General features: G+C 43.6%; 1 protein-coding gene across 1 annotated transcript in view; it reads right to left on the bottom strand.

The window, feature by feature from the left end:
• PLCB1 (phospholipase C beta 1) overlaps positions 1-15903 on the bottom strand; it is a 454706-nt gene that overhangs the window by 134343 nt on the left and 304460 nt on the right. Inside the window, 1 exon segment of the mRNA XM_033142844.1 lies at positions 3815-3961. Within this exon segment, the coding sequence (XP_032998735.1) occupies positions 3815-3961 (147 nt within the window).

The raw sequence follows: 15903 nt of genomic DNA, 5'->3' as shown, positions 1-15903 counted from the left end.
GGTAATTTCTATACTTAATACACAGAGCAATGTTATCAATCTAGAACAATCCTGTTAAGGAACTTTGGGATACTTACATACTACAGAGATGAGTTTAATTGGTTCCAATAAATATGTAAAATGGAAAAACTGAACTTGCTGTAAACTTCAGCCTCAGAGAGGGACAGTCTTTACTTTGGGGAATGTGCACCATGCCAAATAAAATGGACTGCTTGTCCCTCACTCCTTATGTTAGGGCTGGACGATGTGTGGCCCTCCGTATACTCATTTAATTAATTTAACAACATGTATAGGCTGTTCAGGTTTTAGTTTTGGTTTTAAAAAAAACAAATGTTTCCACAAAATATTTATCAAAAGCCAACAATATTTTTATATATATATAAAAAACTTAACTAAGCATAATGCAATCAAATGTCAGAGCAGGCTTGCTGAAACAAATAAAAAAAAGCATTTAGCAATTTTATTCCTTGGTTTACAACTTGTGGTTTGTCTAGAGCAAGACAAACCATGAGCCCAGATTCAGTCAAAATGCTCAGCCAAACCAAAGGTTTAGCCCTGTGTAGCACACTGGCAGTAGAATAAAGAACTCACACTACTGCTCCTTCATGTTAAGCCATGGTTTGGCTTAGCAATGCATTCAGTCTGGATGTGTTATAGTATTTCTGCTCTGTACAACAATTAACCATTAGGTATCCAGTTAGAAAATAAGTTAAATTGCGAAAAGAGTTTTAAGTTGTGCACCTTGTTCAGTTTTGATAAAAAAACAACAACTGGTGCACACTGACACGATCCATCAAAGTAGTGTTTTCGTGAAACAAATAATAGGCAATACTTTTCTTTTTTCTTTTTACTCTTCCTGTGGTTATTCACCTTGTATTAATGTCAACATCCGGATACAAGACAGCATAAGTTTGCATCAGAAAAAAATATCTGTCATTATATGTAACATGGCCAATTTGAAAAATGTCTTTCTAACCTTCAATGTTTGATGATGCAGAGAAAATAACAAGCTTGCTCCCTAATTATTGGTATTATCTTGATGACAACAGCAAATCAAACTATTGCATATGAATTTAATAGCAATGGTTATTTTCAAGAGCAACCATTTGCTTTTTTTTTAATGCTATAATGTTATCTTTGTAATTATACCCTTATAACTGCCTGCTTAAATCTGCTACTGGCTTATGTACCGTAGTTTCACATCAGATGCAAATGGTCAAAATGACCAAGGCGCACACATCCCTCCACAACATGTTGAAAGTCATTGCTTTTTTGGTGACGTAAATATCACAATCCAGAGAAAAGGGAGCTTATGTACAATGAGGGGGTTAGTTTTGTGGGGGAGCATTTAAACTTGATGCTTCCCATACAAAGTTTGAAATGATACATATGGGGGAAAGATCAGTGAGCAAAGCATTTCCAACACATCCAAGTAGCTGCTTCTTAAATATAAGGTAAGGCCAGTAGCTTTAGCTTTAATTGGGCAAAAGGCATCTACAATATTGCAATACTTCGTTGAATACTTCCAACAATCTCTTGGTCATGTTCTAGTCAGAATGATGCAAATGGTAGGGACAGGTAAGTTAAAGGTAAAGGACCCCTGGATGGTTAAGTCCAGTCAAAGGCGACTATGGAGTTGCAGAACTCATCTCACTTTCAGGCTGAGGGAGCCGGCGTTTGTCCACAGACAGCTTACCAGGTCATATGGCCAGCATGACTAAACCGCTTCTGGCGCAACAGGACACTGTGACGGAAGCCAGAGCACAAGGAAATACTATCGAAAATTCTTTCTAGTAGGTGCTACTAGAAAGAATTTTCGATTTTGTTTTGACTATGGCAGACCAACACGGCTACCCACCTGTAACTGAAACAAGGAAATACTGTTTACTTTCCTGCCGCAGGGGTACCTACTTATCTACTTGCACTGGTATGCTTTCAAACTGCTAGGTTGGCAGGAGCTGGGACAGAGCAACGGGAGCTCACCCCATTGTGGGGATTAGAACCACTGACCTTCTGATCGGCAAGCCCAAGAGCCTCAGTGGTTTAGATCACAGCATCACCCATAGGTAGGGGCAGAGTAGACAACACTTACTCCCCAGTACTGCTTTCCCTTCTCACTGCTAAAAGTAATGCTACGGCAATGATACCCTGGACAAGCCTTCCTAAGTGTGGAGTGAGATTTTTCTCTCTACACATTGAGGCTGATCTTTTTCAGCCATCATTGCTGTGCTTAGTGGGAAATTGGTCATTTCTCCTTCCACTTGCTCAGGCTGGTGGTGTGTTCTGAATAGTGATAACACTGTTATGAGTTTGTGGGTGCTAGACGCTTCTAATCTCTGGATTCAAGAAGCGTTAAAAGCTAATTAAGCCAGGCAGGCTAGCCTCCTGGGTGATGGGCCATTAAGAGGACAAAGGATCAAAGGGCTTGTACTAAGCCAGAGTTTAGAGTTTATGCAACTGAGAAGCAAGGCAGCAAACAAAAAAGCCAGAGAGGCAGAGAGATTGTGCATCTCCATTTGAATCCAACGCCATGGCTGTGGGAGAAACAAGTTGTTCTTGGGGTGTTGATGCTGTGAGCCCCTCCATCATAGGCTCAGGTTGCATATATGTGTAAGTAAACCATATCTCATAAAGACACGGCAGTCTCTTCTGTGCCTAATTTCCAAAAGGAAAAAAAATGAACCCTGGGTGAGCACCTGGAACCCCTGGAATCTCACACTGCTCAGAGTTTGGGGTGGCGTGCAACAATATCGATTTTGCAATGTATGTGCAATGAGAGCAGCCAGGTCTTAAGTTGGAGACCTCCCTGACACTACAGCCCCTTGCAAGGGTAGTCTTGGGAAGGAGGGCTGGCAGATCTGGCCACAGGAATTGCTCCAATCTCTGTCTGAGACAGACCCAAGCTTCGATGAATTAATTCAGGCCCAAGGTAAATTAAACACGTGCTAAGTAGCTTGAATAAATAGGGCCCATTCTGAACAGGTGAGCTTGCTCCTGGTTAGGTCCCTAACAAGGAGGATTGACAACTTAAGATGATGGAATATGCAGGGGTGACAGGCCTAACAAGTAGAATAAGAAAGCAGGAGGAACAAGTACTTAAAAGAGGAGTGGATTTTTTTGTTGAGTATGTAGAAAATATTTGTACAGCCATACCTCGGGTTGCACGTTTTCAGGATGTGAACGTGCCGAACCTGGAAGTACCGGAACAGGTTACTTCTGGGTTTTGGCACTTGCGCATGTGCAGAAACACTAAATCATGCTTTGAGCATGTGCAGAAGTGCCAAATTGGTGCTGCGGGTTGCGGACACTGCGGGTTGCGGACGCGCCTCCCGCACGGATCGCGTTCGCAACCCGAGCATCCATTGTACACAGATGAAAACGCTGGCAGCATTAAGGTAATATCAACAGTATAACATATTTAAAGAGATATTATAAAGGGGAGAATTTGGATCAATTGGATAAATAAGAATATGCAGGAATTGGGGTTAAATCAAAGGAGCCTTGGAAGGGGAAGGAGGGAAGTCGTTGAATGTATTGGTATATTGTAAGACTTTAATGTGGAAATGTATATCTGAAAACTTTTCAATAAAATTATTTTAAAATAATTTTAAAAAGAGAAGGGGGAAACTGATAGAAACATAGACATCACCAGGTAACCGCCTTTCAGGGGTCAGCATCTCCCTACCTTGAAGGGTTTAGACAGTCCATGAACTCCCAATCATCTGCAGGTATAAATGCATTTCTAGTCTATTAACAATAAATGTACATTATCTTATATGTCAAAACTGCTTCCCCACCCCACTCCATACTGCACCTGTGAGGTAGGTGTTGTGCGACGAATTGATGAAATAGTGAGACAGAGGCTGGCTCATATCTTCATTCAAATCCAGTTTTTCAGGTGGAACGACTCCGTTCTCCTCTCCACTCAAATATCTCATAAATCCATCCACCGATATCTGCCCTGGGAGAAAAGAAATTCAAAAAGGCACATACTTTAGCTTCAAGAACTCAGCTTGCAGTACACCTTTGTTTGGATTCAACTCATCCCAAAAGAACAAGACAAGCTCAACAAATTATTTATCATATTGGCAGCAGCCTTGATTCTTATAGGGTTTTTTTCATTCTTCAAGTGATCCAAGAACAAAAATGGGCAGACTGCAACCCTTGGAGTTTGACTTTGCTTCTTACTTAAAACACTGAGGTCCACCAAGCACAACCAGGTGCAAAATAGTAGCTCACCCCTGGACGGAGGCAGGTCCTCACGTGTAAACACATCCTAATTCTCCCAGTGCTGAAGAGGAAAGGTGGGCCAAACCACTGCTGCATCACATACTTTCACTAATGTGCTTTAAAGGATTAGCAGAGAATAACGTTTCATTTTTATCCAAGGCTACCACTGTGGCTGTGCTACATTTTCCTCAATCGCAATTAAGCAACTGATTTATCAGCGCTGGAAATGTCACAACGGTGAGTGCCTGATTGCAGAAAAGGAATACCTGATGTTTTCATCAGGCTTCCTGAATAACTACCACTCAGGAAGGTTGAAAGGATAAATGGAGATGCTTCCCACACATGTGTGTGAGAGAGAAAAGGACTGGTAATGATCATATAAATAACAGAACAGTGATAAACCGTCCAAACAATCCTCTGCATCATCCCAACATATTGAAGTAAGTCTTACAGAACAAATATACCAGGGCAGCTTGTTCCTGAGTGTACACATTAGAAATTGAAAGCACAGCAAGGTCACTTTTCTCTGTTGCAGGCCAGGATGCATATGCATGGCTTTGTACACATCAGAGAAGGGTGAGAGGTTGTCTTCTTCCTAAGTGCATGGCATGCTTCGCTTCCTCTCCTCGTAACACCCTGCTCCTGAACTCCTATTTGTGAAGCTGGCGGATGCACGTGCGCAATGTCTGTCTCAAATGCAGGCACCTGGCTCAAGTACAAAGTGAATCGAGACTGAATTTGCGAGCCGGACTGAAGCAGGCTTGAGCAAAAAACACACCACACAGCAGTATTTCTCAAGAAGCTACACAATCAGTGTGGATTGGGGCAAGCATCATTTGTGTGCAGCTTCCAAAACTAGCAGCGGGAGTGCATTGGATACAGAGTCAGCACCAATGTATACATACCCTTGTATAAGCAGCTGCCTTTTGAGGCACGTCCAATATGTACACAACCCAGAGGTGACCCAGAAATGCCACTAAAAGTCACCAAAAGGAGTGGAATGGGGAGGGGGCATGATGGGGTGTTTGCAAGCTTTTTCAATGGGTGTTCCAATTACACACAATTTCATGCAAGAACTCAATGATCCAGGACACAACCGCCCCCCCCGGCCCAAAAAACCCCCAGAAAGTTGCCTGAAGTCTCGGTCCTGTATACCTGAAGGAGCATCTCCACCCCCATCATTCAGCCCGGACACTGAGATCCAGTGCCGAGGGCCTTCTGGCGGTTCCCTCACTGCGAGAAGCAAAGCTACAGGGAACCAGGCAGAGGGCCTTCTCGGTAGTGGCGCCCGCCCTGTGGAACGCCCTCCCATCACAGGTCAAGGAGATAAACAACTACCTGACATTCAGAAAATACCTGAAGGCAGCCCTTTTCAGGGAAGTTTTTAATGTGTGATATTTTTGTATCTGATTTTTGTTGGAAGCCGCCCAGAGTGGCTGGGGAAATCCAGCCAGATGGGTGGGGTACAAATAATAAATATTATTATTATTATTATTATTATTATTATTATTATTATTACCAACTGACATGTGAAGTTTGATAACTTCAGACGTTCCTGGTCAGTTATCAGTATTATATATTTCAGCTGCCAAACAGAGGGCAGTAAACCTGCTAGGGAAATTTTGGAGTAACTTTTCATGCTCTTCTACAAAGGAAAAAGAAACATTCCCAGAAACATATGACCAAGTCTTGCCAATGTGCTATTTAGTTCCCATGCACTTTCATGGGTAGCACTGGCAGGTAATGATGCACAGAAATTCTAATATCCTCCATATGCCTGTGTTATTAATAGAATGTCTTCTGCCAACTTCAGTTGGACTCTTTCCAGTCATTTAGTCAACAGCGCAAATAAGAACATAAACTGATTACTCAGAGGGTAGGGGAGAGAAAGTTTCAAGATCATTCTGTTCTGTCTGCTTTTGTTGAATCTGAAAAACTCATTGTTTTTATTGCAAACGATAATGTCAGGCTGAATGTAGATCTCCTGGCAGCCAGCAAGAGTCTCAGTTCTTCAAGGGATTCTCTAAACGGACACATTTTCTTCATGTCCTAATATGCAGCTCTTGTTTAGAAATGTGAGCCCATGAGGGATTTCAGAAGACCCCCTGTGAAATGTTTGCAGTAATAAAGCTCCCTGCTTGCTTCCTCCTAGAATTTCTTTTGCTGTCCTTTTCCCTTGTGCGACACACAGCAGTCAAGACTGAAACAATGACGGCACAGAACACCTGCTGGGAAGGTGGCAGCCTGGATGATTACTCATGAGCAAATCTGCTGACGCCACACAGGCATTGCTCTCAGCTGCTTCTCAATAAGGCATGCTGGATTCCTTCCCATCTACTGCAACCCTTCGACTTCCGGTGGATTAGAGAAGATCCCTCCCCCTTTGATCAAAGGACTTCTCAGCTAGGACTGGGCTGAAATTCTCTGTCCAAGGTTCTGCAAAAATATTATCCGCCCCCTGAGAAAATGGTGAATCTTTTGCTGCTGATCTCTTGGGGAGGAGAGAAATATATTTGGATTTTTTTGGGAAGGGGCTGCTGCTTACATTACTAGGCAAACATCTGGTGGGACGTTTTTGGAAATGGGAGGTTTACAGGGGAGTGTAATGGGAGGAGGAGGAGGAGGAGGAGAATATGTTGAAAATGCTTTTAATTGAATAAATTAAGGAAACATCAGAATTATAATTATAAATGTGTATAATACGTACTATTTAAAGCAAGATCATGCCACTTCCATCAGTCATGGCTTCCCCCAAGGAATCCTGAGAACTGTAGTTTGTTAATGGCGCTAAGAGCTGATAGGAGACCCTTATTCCCCTGACAGAGCTACAGTTTTCAGAGTGGTTTTAACTCTTCTTAGGGAACTCTTGGAACTGTTGAACTATTAGGGTGAAATAAGAGCATCCCCAAAGCAGTCAACAGCAATCTCTTTAATAACTCTTGCCTAGATGAATGGCATGCTGTGTTGCACAACGTGGCTGCTGAGTGACTACTCTCAACGGCTAAACTGATAGACAGTTTTATAATTAAGGAAATATAGGGTGACAGGTGAGCTTATTTTAAGAGTAAGCCTACCTCCTTAATAATATGTGGCCATAGTTCTTTAAAAAGAAAAGCAAGTAAGTACAGGTGATATTTAGCAACCGTATGGCAATCTCCATAATATTATACTACCATGTCCCCATCAACATTTAGTTTAAAATTATCTTAACAGACAGAGTGCAGTACTGGATAATTGCAGAGGTAAAGCCTTAAGAATCTGAACAATCTATTTTAAAAGACAACCGCCCCTTTTCAATCTTGGATAATGCCGGACTTTACAAGGAGTTTCATTCTGAAACACTGCATCTGTTTTGGTTTTTCCTTTTGTTTTCTCCCTTCTTTTCCAGTTACAATTGTCCCTCTGGCAGGATACCAATGGGATTAACAAACTAGGGGTTATATCAATCCCTGGATATATGTGAATGAGCAGGATGAACTCCCCCTAGTGATATTAGCTTACTTTATCTGTAGTGAATATCCAAGTTTGATTATCCACTGATTTGGGTGGGTAGCTGGATATAGTTAGTTTCCTGCTTCCAGTGAAAAATCTAAATCAGGGATACAGGTTTACTTTTAGTTAATCCCGTTATGCAAACTGTTGGAGACTTCCTAAATGGCAAATCAGCTGTTAAGGAGACTACAGGCTAATAGCCAAGATATTTCGGTGATGAGCTTCCAGAGAAGTTAAATGGCAAGAAGCCATTTCTCCACCAGAAAAAGAGACACCACTGCTATCCATGTACTGGTTGCCTGCTAGCAGCTACTTACTTAAGGGGCAGTTTCCTCTTATAGTTATGCCATCAACGCTAACCAGAAGCATGTGAAAATTGTTCTTAAGATTGCCTACAGCTGCCTGCTGTTGACCTGGGATGCAAAATTATGCAGCAACTTAATCCAGAGGTGAGGGATAAAGGAAAAAGAATCCTGAAGATGGGCACCCCTTCTGTTTTGTTGCCTGAGATGGAGCAACACACACTGCAAAAGATACATTGTACCCGAGGCCAATCAAGTTATTTGGGCACATGAGGAAGACATACGAGCACATTTTCCTCTCCTTGGCAGGAAAAATACTACTACAACAACAATAAATTAAGGATCTAACGGGCTTCCTTCAGCCTGTCAGTTCGTGTCTACAACTATGCTTGCCGAGCTCTGTTGCCCTGTTATAGACGGGATGTAGACATTCTCTACCCCTTCTGTTATCAGACCAGACTGCGGAATTCCATGTAAGAAAAAGCTATATAATACCCAGAGTACCTGCCTGCAAACTACACTGCTATTCGTTTCACTTAGTCAGATGCTAGTAGCCACTGTAGCAACACACTGCTGCTGCTCACCTGAATTAAATACACGCCGTGCCCAAATGCTCTTCCTTCTGTCTGCCTCCACAGGAGAAAGACAGAGACACTAGGTATGCTTTCTGTTTCAATCAAAGAAAGGCTGAACCTTGTGACCAAATGTGGATACTGCCTCCTTGAAGGAGAGGGGCTGGCCATTGTGACCTCATGATGATGCTGCCTCCCTCAAGGAGAGAGACTGGCCATTGTGACCTCATGATGATGCTGCCTCCCTGAAGGAGAGAGGCTGGCCACTGTGACCTCATGATCATGTTGCCTCCCTGAAGGAGAGAGGCTGGCCATTGTGACCTCATGATGATGCTGCCTCCCTGAAGGAGAGAGGCTGGCCACTGTGACCTCATGATGATGCTGCCTCCCTGAAGGAGAGAGACTGGCCACTGTGACCTCATGATGATGCTGCCTCCCTGAAGGAGAGAGGCTGGCCATTGTGACCTCATGATGATGATGCCTCCCTGAAGGAGAGAGGCTGGCCATTGTGACCTCATGATGATGATGCCTCCCTGAAGGAGAGAGACTGGCCACTGTGACCTCATGATGATGATGCCTCCTTGAAGGAGAGGGGCTGGCCACTGTGACCTCATGATGATGATGTCTCCCTGAAGGAGAGAGACTGGCCATTGTGACCTCATGATGATGCTGCCTCCCTGAAGGAGAGAGGCTGGCCACTGTGACCTCATGATGATGTTGCCTCCCTAAAGGAGAGAGACTGGCCACTGTGACCTCATGATGATGTTTCCTTCCTGGAGGATAGAGAAACATGCCCACATGTTACCAACAACTTCCCTGAGAAAGGTAACTTTTGCACCCAGGATTTGTCAAACAGGATTTGCTTGGCTTTCTTCCTTACTCTCTCACACTCTCAAATGCAAGGTCCACACTCTTTAAGTCCACCAATGTTTTTAAGGACTTCTAATTCTTAAACCACTGCTGGCTGCCTTTGGAGGTCTCTCTCTCTTTCTCTCTCTCTACTTTGTTCACCTCCTTCATGCAACAAGGCACTTCTGTAATGAATAGGAGCCTCTCTCCTTCATAGAGGCACCATCATCATGAGGTCACAGTGGCCAGCCTCTCTCCTTCAGGGTAGCTATATCATCCCTCCATCGCAGACCAAAGCATCATATTCACGTTTCACAGGAGTTTGGTGAGATGGGGTGGGGTTGGGGATTTCTTCCCTTGAGGGTTACAAACCTAGCTACAATCAAATCAATAAAGCATCCTTGTGGAACATATTTGAATTCCATATACACCTGGATGCAAAAAAATTCTGGAGTAGCAGCTGCAGCAGCATTTTGCCCCGGCTAATCCAAGAGTGAATTCTACATCTAATCGATATGGGCAAAACCTCTCAGCAAACACTCATGCTACTCAGCACCAGACTTGCAAAATCCAACCATAACCCATGCCTTTTCAAAGCATACAGCCTGCAATAAAAATGAGCAAATCTCAACACCAAGTCAAACAAAGCTACACTTTCCTGTTCCTGTATTACTACCTTCACAATCCCTTGCTGTTTGGCGCTATCACTGCTGCTTTGTTTTGTATTGTGGATTTATCTTCTTGGTCCATTTATTTAACAGACATAAAGTGCTTCCTTCAACTTCTAACTAGTTGCTGGAAGAGAATTGCTGCATAAACTGTCAGGAGGTTTTCACATTACAATAAAATCTTTGGCTGAACTCATAGCTAAGCCTCATTAACATAGGAGACCAGCTGCAAACAAATGAATGTTAGCAAAAAGGGAACAACTTTATAAATTGGATCAAACTACACCTTTTCATTTATTTGCATTTTATTTATATTTACATGTTATTATAAAATGTTCATAGATTAAATTGTGTGATGTTAATTAAGGAAGTCTGGGGACCACTGTGGATTATGAGAAATTTCATTCCCCTTGCTTCCCTTGTGGTAAACTAAAGAAACAGGGCTGAGAGGTTTTCAGAATTATATCTTAATTCCCATAGTTCCCAGAGGGCACAGATTGTCTCTTTCTCATTATTATTTTGCAAAATACAGGTCCCTACACCAAATTATTTTGCGATACAAGACTCAGTACAAGCAGACAGGGGCCAGTGACTGGCAGCTGCTAAGTTAACAGGGGCACAAAGTTATAATTTTTGGTGGGAAGTGGGATGCTGGGTAAAAAGTAAAGGTAAGGGGACCCATGGACAGTAAAGTCCAGTCAAAGGTGACTATGGGGTTACGGTGCTCATCTCGCTTTCAGGCCAAGGGAGCCGGCGTTTGTCCACAGACAGTTTCCAGGTCATGTGGCCGGCAGGACTAAATTGCTTCTGGCGCAATTGAACACCGTGACAGAAGCCAGAGCGCACGGAAACGCCGTTTACCTTCCCACCACAGTGGTACCTATTTATCTACTTGCACTGCTGTGCTTTTGAACTGCTAGGTTGGCAGGAGCTGGGACAGAGCAATGGGAGCTCACACCTTTTGTGAGGATTCGAACCACCAACCTTCTGATTGGCAAGCCCAAGAAGCTCAGTGGTTTAGACCACAGCACCACCCATGTCCCTCTGGGTAGGGTAGTAGCAGCAGGGGCCTGGATTGCCACTGGGCCCCCAATCAGCATCACTAAATCTGGTGCCCACCAAAGCCTAGTGGGGAATGTTTGATAATATGGAAATGATAGCTGCAGCAGTACCAGGGACTCCAGAGAGTAGGATACACATGTTAGCTAAAAAGCACATGTTAAGACAGGAATGGGGAAACCTGTAGTCCTCTGGATGTTGTTGGACTTCATATCCCATCAGCCTCAGACAGCATGGATAATGGTCAGGAATTATGGGAGTCCAGCAATCAATATATGGCGAGCCACAGGACTCCCCAAATTCCTCTAGTTTTCTGCAAATACTTCCAGTCTCCTGCCTCTCTCCCAATACTTAGCACGTGCTAATGTTTATAGATGTCTCTTCAAAGTACTACCTAGTTTGTATTATACTGACCTAATGCAATTTAAATCAAGGTCAAGAATCTCTGGCTCTTGGTCTCAATGCAGCCCTTAATTCCTTTGGATGGAGTCTGTACCTTCCCTTCCTTAACCTAATCCCCTGCACATCAATTACTCTGACAGACCACAAACAAGCTCCCATTGGTGAAACTGGGAGCTCCTCCCCCCCCCAAAAAAATAAAAGCATAATTGCTGCAGAGAAGGGACGTGTGTATTTTCGGGTCGTATGTGTGCCAATTGGGAAGGAAAGGTTGGCCTTCCCCGATCTCTGCACTTGGATAGCCCCTACACAACATCACACCCACCCCAAGAATCAATTAGGCTTAGGATAAGGTCCTGTTAATAGGAACGGGACTTTTGTTTGCTAAGACAAGTTGCCACATGGGAGGAGTGACAGTTGGGGAAGGAAACATTAATCCTTCTTTCCCCATGTGTTGCCACCCCTGATATCTCTTCCCCCCTCCATATACAGCACTTAGGCTTAGAAAAAGGTTACCAAATGTGTGAATGGGTGTGCTGCGTTTTGGTGGGGGGCAGGGAGAGAAAGGCAGACAGAGAGAGAGAAAGAAAGGCAAAGAGAGAGAATGCAAAAGGAAGAGAAAGAAAATGTGTGGCTTCAGCTCTGTCCATTACTAGCTCCTGTCCTGCTCTCCTCTGATATGCGGCTCTCAATAAGGATGCACAAAAGAGGTGACATTTCTTATTTTATTCTCATGGATATTTCCAAGCCATTAAAAAATTATTAGGTGAGTTGGACGCATATTTGCAAAAGCAGTTATGGTGTTTTTCACGAGGGAAGATTTATCCAAGTCATTATGCTTGCTCGGGTTTCTGGTAATTCTGATCCTAGCAGTAGTGCCCATTATTGCCCATTCAGAAGGGGGGCGGGGGTGTTGTGTGCAAAAACACACACACCTGTATAGTTTTGTTTTATGGAAAAGGAACACATCGTCCCTTTCTTTAAAAAGAAAAGGCATTTGAAGTTGAAGGGGGAATTTCCCTTCTTTGCGTATGGTTCCCTGTTTAAAACATATAACTTAAAAAGTGATCAAGAGCTCTGCTTGCCATTTTAAATAAATAAATAAATAAATAAATAAATAAATAAATAATAGGAAACAATAGTTCAAGCCCATGTTGAGCAGGAGGATAAACTAAGGTCCAAGGTCCTTCTCAGGTCTAGAGTTTAAAGTGATCCATCCCCAGAACAGAAACTGACCCTGAAACAATGTTTCCTGCTTGGCAGGGGGTTGGACTGGATGGCCCTTGTGGTCTCTTCCAACTCTATGATTCTATGATTCAATGAATAAAGACTATTAATCAGAAATCTAGCACTTGCACTCATCAGGAAGCAACACAATGGTCTGAACCTGCACACAGGAAGTAGTTACCGTATATACTCGAGTATAAGTCGACCCAAATATAAGCCGAGGCACCTAATTTCCCTACAAAAACCTGGGAAAGCTTATTGACTCAAGTATAAGCCGGTTCACCTTTGCTGCTGTGGTAGAGGAGGAGGAACGAGCAGCCCGAAAGCAGCCCTTTGGGCTGCTCCTTCCTCTTCCTCCTTTGCTGCTGTGGAGCTCACCCCGTCGCAAGGTTTCAAACCGCCATTCTTCTGATCAGCAAGCTATAAGGCTGGGATCCTGTCCTGTTTAAGCAGGAGCCAGGGAAAGTGAGCACCTGTGGGGTTTTAATACTTCCTTAACTGATAGGCTTTCTGCCTTCTGGGGTCTAAAGTTTGCATTTATGTGAGCAGTTCAGGAATGGAACAAGCTGCCTGGGGAGAGTAAAGAACTGCCGTTCTTGTACACTTCTTAAGGAATGGTTGACTGGGGTGAGCGGGTGGCGGCGGCACAAGCAGAGAGAAAGGGCTTCTTTCTCGCCGCCCCCACCGCCCGCCTCACTTGAGTATAAGCCGAGGGCAGCTTTTTCAGCACAAAAAATGTGCTGAAAAACTAGGCTTATATTCAAGTATATACGGTAATTAAAGGCACAGGAAACCTCAGTTGTGCTTTGCCTGTCTACATTATACAGGTTGGGCTGTGATTTACATTTTATTACAGCAAATAAATAAAAACCATATCTGAAAACACAAAGAAGGGTAGTGGAACATAATGGCACCAGGGACTTTTGCGTCACAGCACCCTCATCCCAGTATATATCATATGAATGGAGAGTTCGTTCCCATCATGGAAAGCTGTAAGGTCTACATATGACTCCCCAGAAAGCAATCAAACATGAAAAGAAGGGATTGCTTATAAGATGTGGCTGCCCTCTTAGAAAAGCCTGATCACATCAACTAGCCATTGCAGATGCTAAATCCCTCCTTCTACCTCACTTTTATCCTTTTTTAGGCCCATGGCTTCGCTGGCTCCACAGATAAACATCTAGTGAATGTTCCGCGAAGACATTTCCAGCTTCCTTTGCCGTGGGGCTCTGCCTCTTGCAAAATGTGCTTCCGTCAGTGCCCTTGTTACCACGAAGCATGACTTATGAGGGATGTGGTTTATGTCAGATGCTATATTTAAAAGTGCACTGTACTATTAAGGTGTCTTCAAAGTGGAAAAGCAGGGCCCTCCCTGCTTTGTACTAGCTCATGCCTCTACGTTCTCTGTTGCCTAGGAGACAGACCCATCAAGTTGTACGCAGCAGACTTTGACAGGCGCTTCTACACTCTTTAGCAAGCATAGGTTTAAAACAGTGAGGCCAATCTGTCTAAAAATTGACAGGGGGGAAGATGCTTCTTAAATCAGGGCTGAGATGTTATGGTTCTGTTTATGTGTGGTGGTAATCCTGATCCCCTATGATGGAGGTAAGTTTTTGTTTTTAAACATTGCTTGCAGGCTCGGAGGGGGAAACACTCTTCCTTCCCTTGGTGCCCAAAAAATCCTACATCTTGTTGTAGATATATATTCAATCATTTCTTAAAAACAAAGCACTCCACTCTGATTTGAATATTATGTTGATGTCTGAAACAAAATTTCTCTCAAAATATTTTGGGTCACATAACTTTTTGTGGGTTTTTTGTGTTTTTGAGGGAGGGAGTCATGACCATCCCCTAGATTTGTATTCACCGAAGCTGAACTTCTCCAATGTAAGGTCTGGTGAAAGTCCAGTGCTGGGATGGGAAAGGAATCCCAGTAATGGAAACAGCAGTGCTTGCCTATTTTAAAAAAAAGAAATAAATGAAGCTTTTGGTATATACAATCAGAACAAAAACCATTAATGTGCCTACACACTCCCTTTTAGGTGCCAGGGTTTATGCTGGGTGTGAGGAAGTATAAGCAGTATATCTCTGCAATATACAAAACCACAAGGGTGTCATCACTTGGCCATGGACAGGTAGCATTGTGACCTGCAGTGTGATGAGCTGCTGTGCTGCTGGCAGGCAGGTAACCCAGGTGAGGAATGAGAATGAGGTATGTGGAGGATAGAGATGCAGGCTCAAGAATTGTGAGGAGCAGAGAACCAGAGGATGAAAACATGGTCAGGTGGGCAGCCCAGGCAAGCTGCGGAGGTTTGGTGAGATCTGGGAAGGTGGGATTGTTGGCAAGGTATAAATACATTGTATGTGGGGCTGCCTTGGAAGATGGTTTGGAAACTACAAGTGGTGCAGAATTTGGCAGCCAGATTGTGGTGCAGAATTTGGCAGTGCAAGATGATCTGAACATATGAAACCAATTCTAGAACACCTACCGATTACTTTCCAGACTCGATTCAAAATGCTGGTTTTGACCTAGGAAGCCTCAGGACCCCAAGACCTCAAGGACCCCAGATCTTACTGATAACTTCCATAGGATCTAAGGCAGGCATAGGCAAACTCGGCCCTCCAGATGTTTTGGGACTACAACTCCCATCATCTCTAGCTAACAGGACCATTGGTCAGGGATGATGGGAGTTGTAGTCCCAAAACATCTGGAGGGCCGAGTTTGCCTATGCCTGATCTAAGGCAATGCAGATTTATCCATGTATCATCAAATGTGTATTTATTTGTATGCTAGTTTTTGGAAGTGTTTTAACTATGAAATCTGTTATAATAAATTTAGCAAAGCAGCCACCATATGATGAAGAGATATTTGGGGAAGTGGCCACAAAGAAGGGCTACATCTAAGTAGGCACAGGTAGAGTGGCAGCCTCACTCAGATGTGGCTTCTGCTTTTCTCTTCCATGGCACTGCCACCTCTACATGCCATGCCTTCTGCTCCCTCGTATATCCCTTTGGTCTTTGTCAAAAATGTCCTTCTTTAGGGTGCTGCCCATTGCATGCCACAGCCCCATGGCCCCATCGCTCCCTAGGTGATGAATTGCCAGA

This window comes from Lacerta agilis, chromosome 3 (assembly GCF_009819535.1).
Source record: "Lacerta agilis isolate rLacAgi1 chromosome 3, rLacAgi1.pri, whole genome shotgun sequence".
Lineage (NCBI taxonomy): Eukaryota > Metazoa > Chordata > Lepidosauria > Squamata > Lacertidae > Lacerta > Lacerta agilis.
The sequence above is the reverse complement of the archived record's forward strand: the minus strand, read 5'-3'. Positions and strand labels throughout refer to the sequence as shown.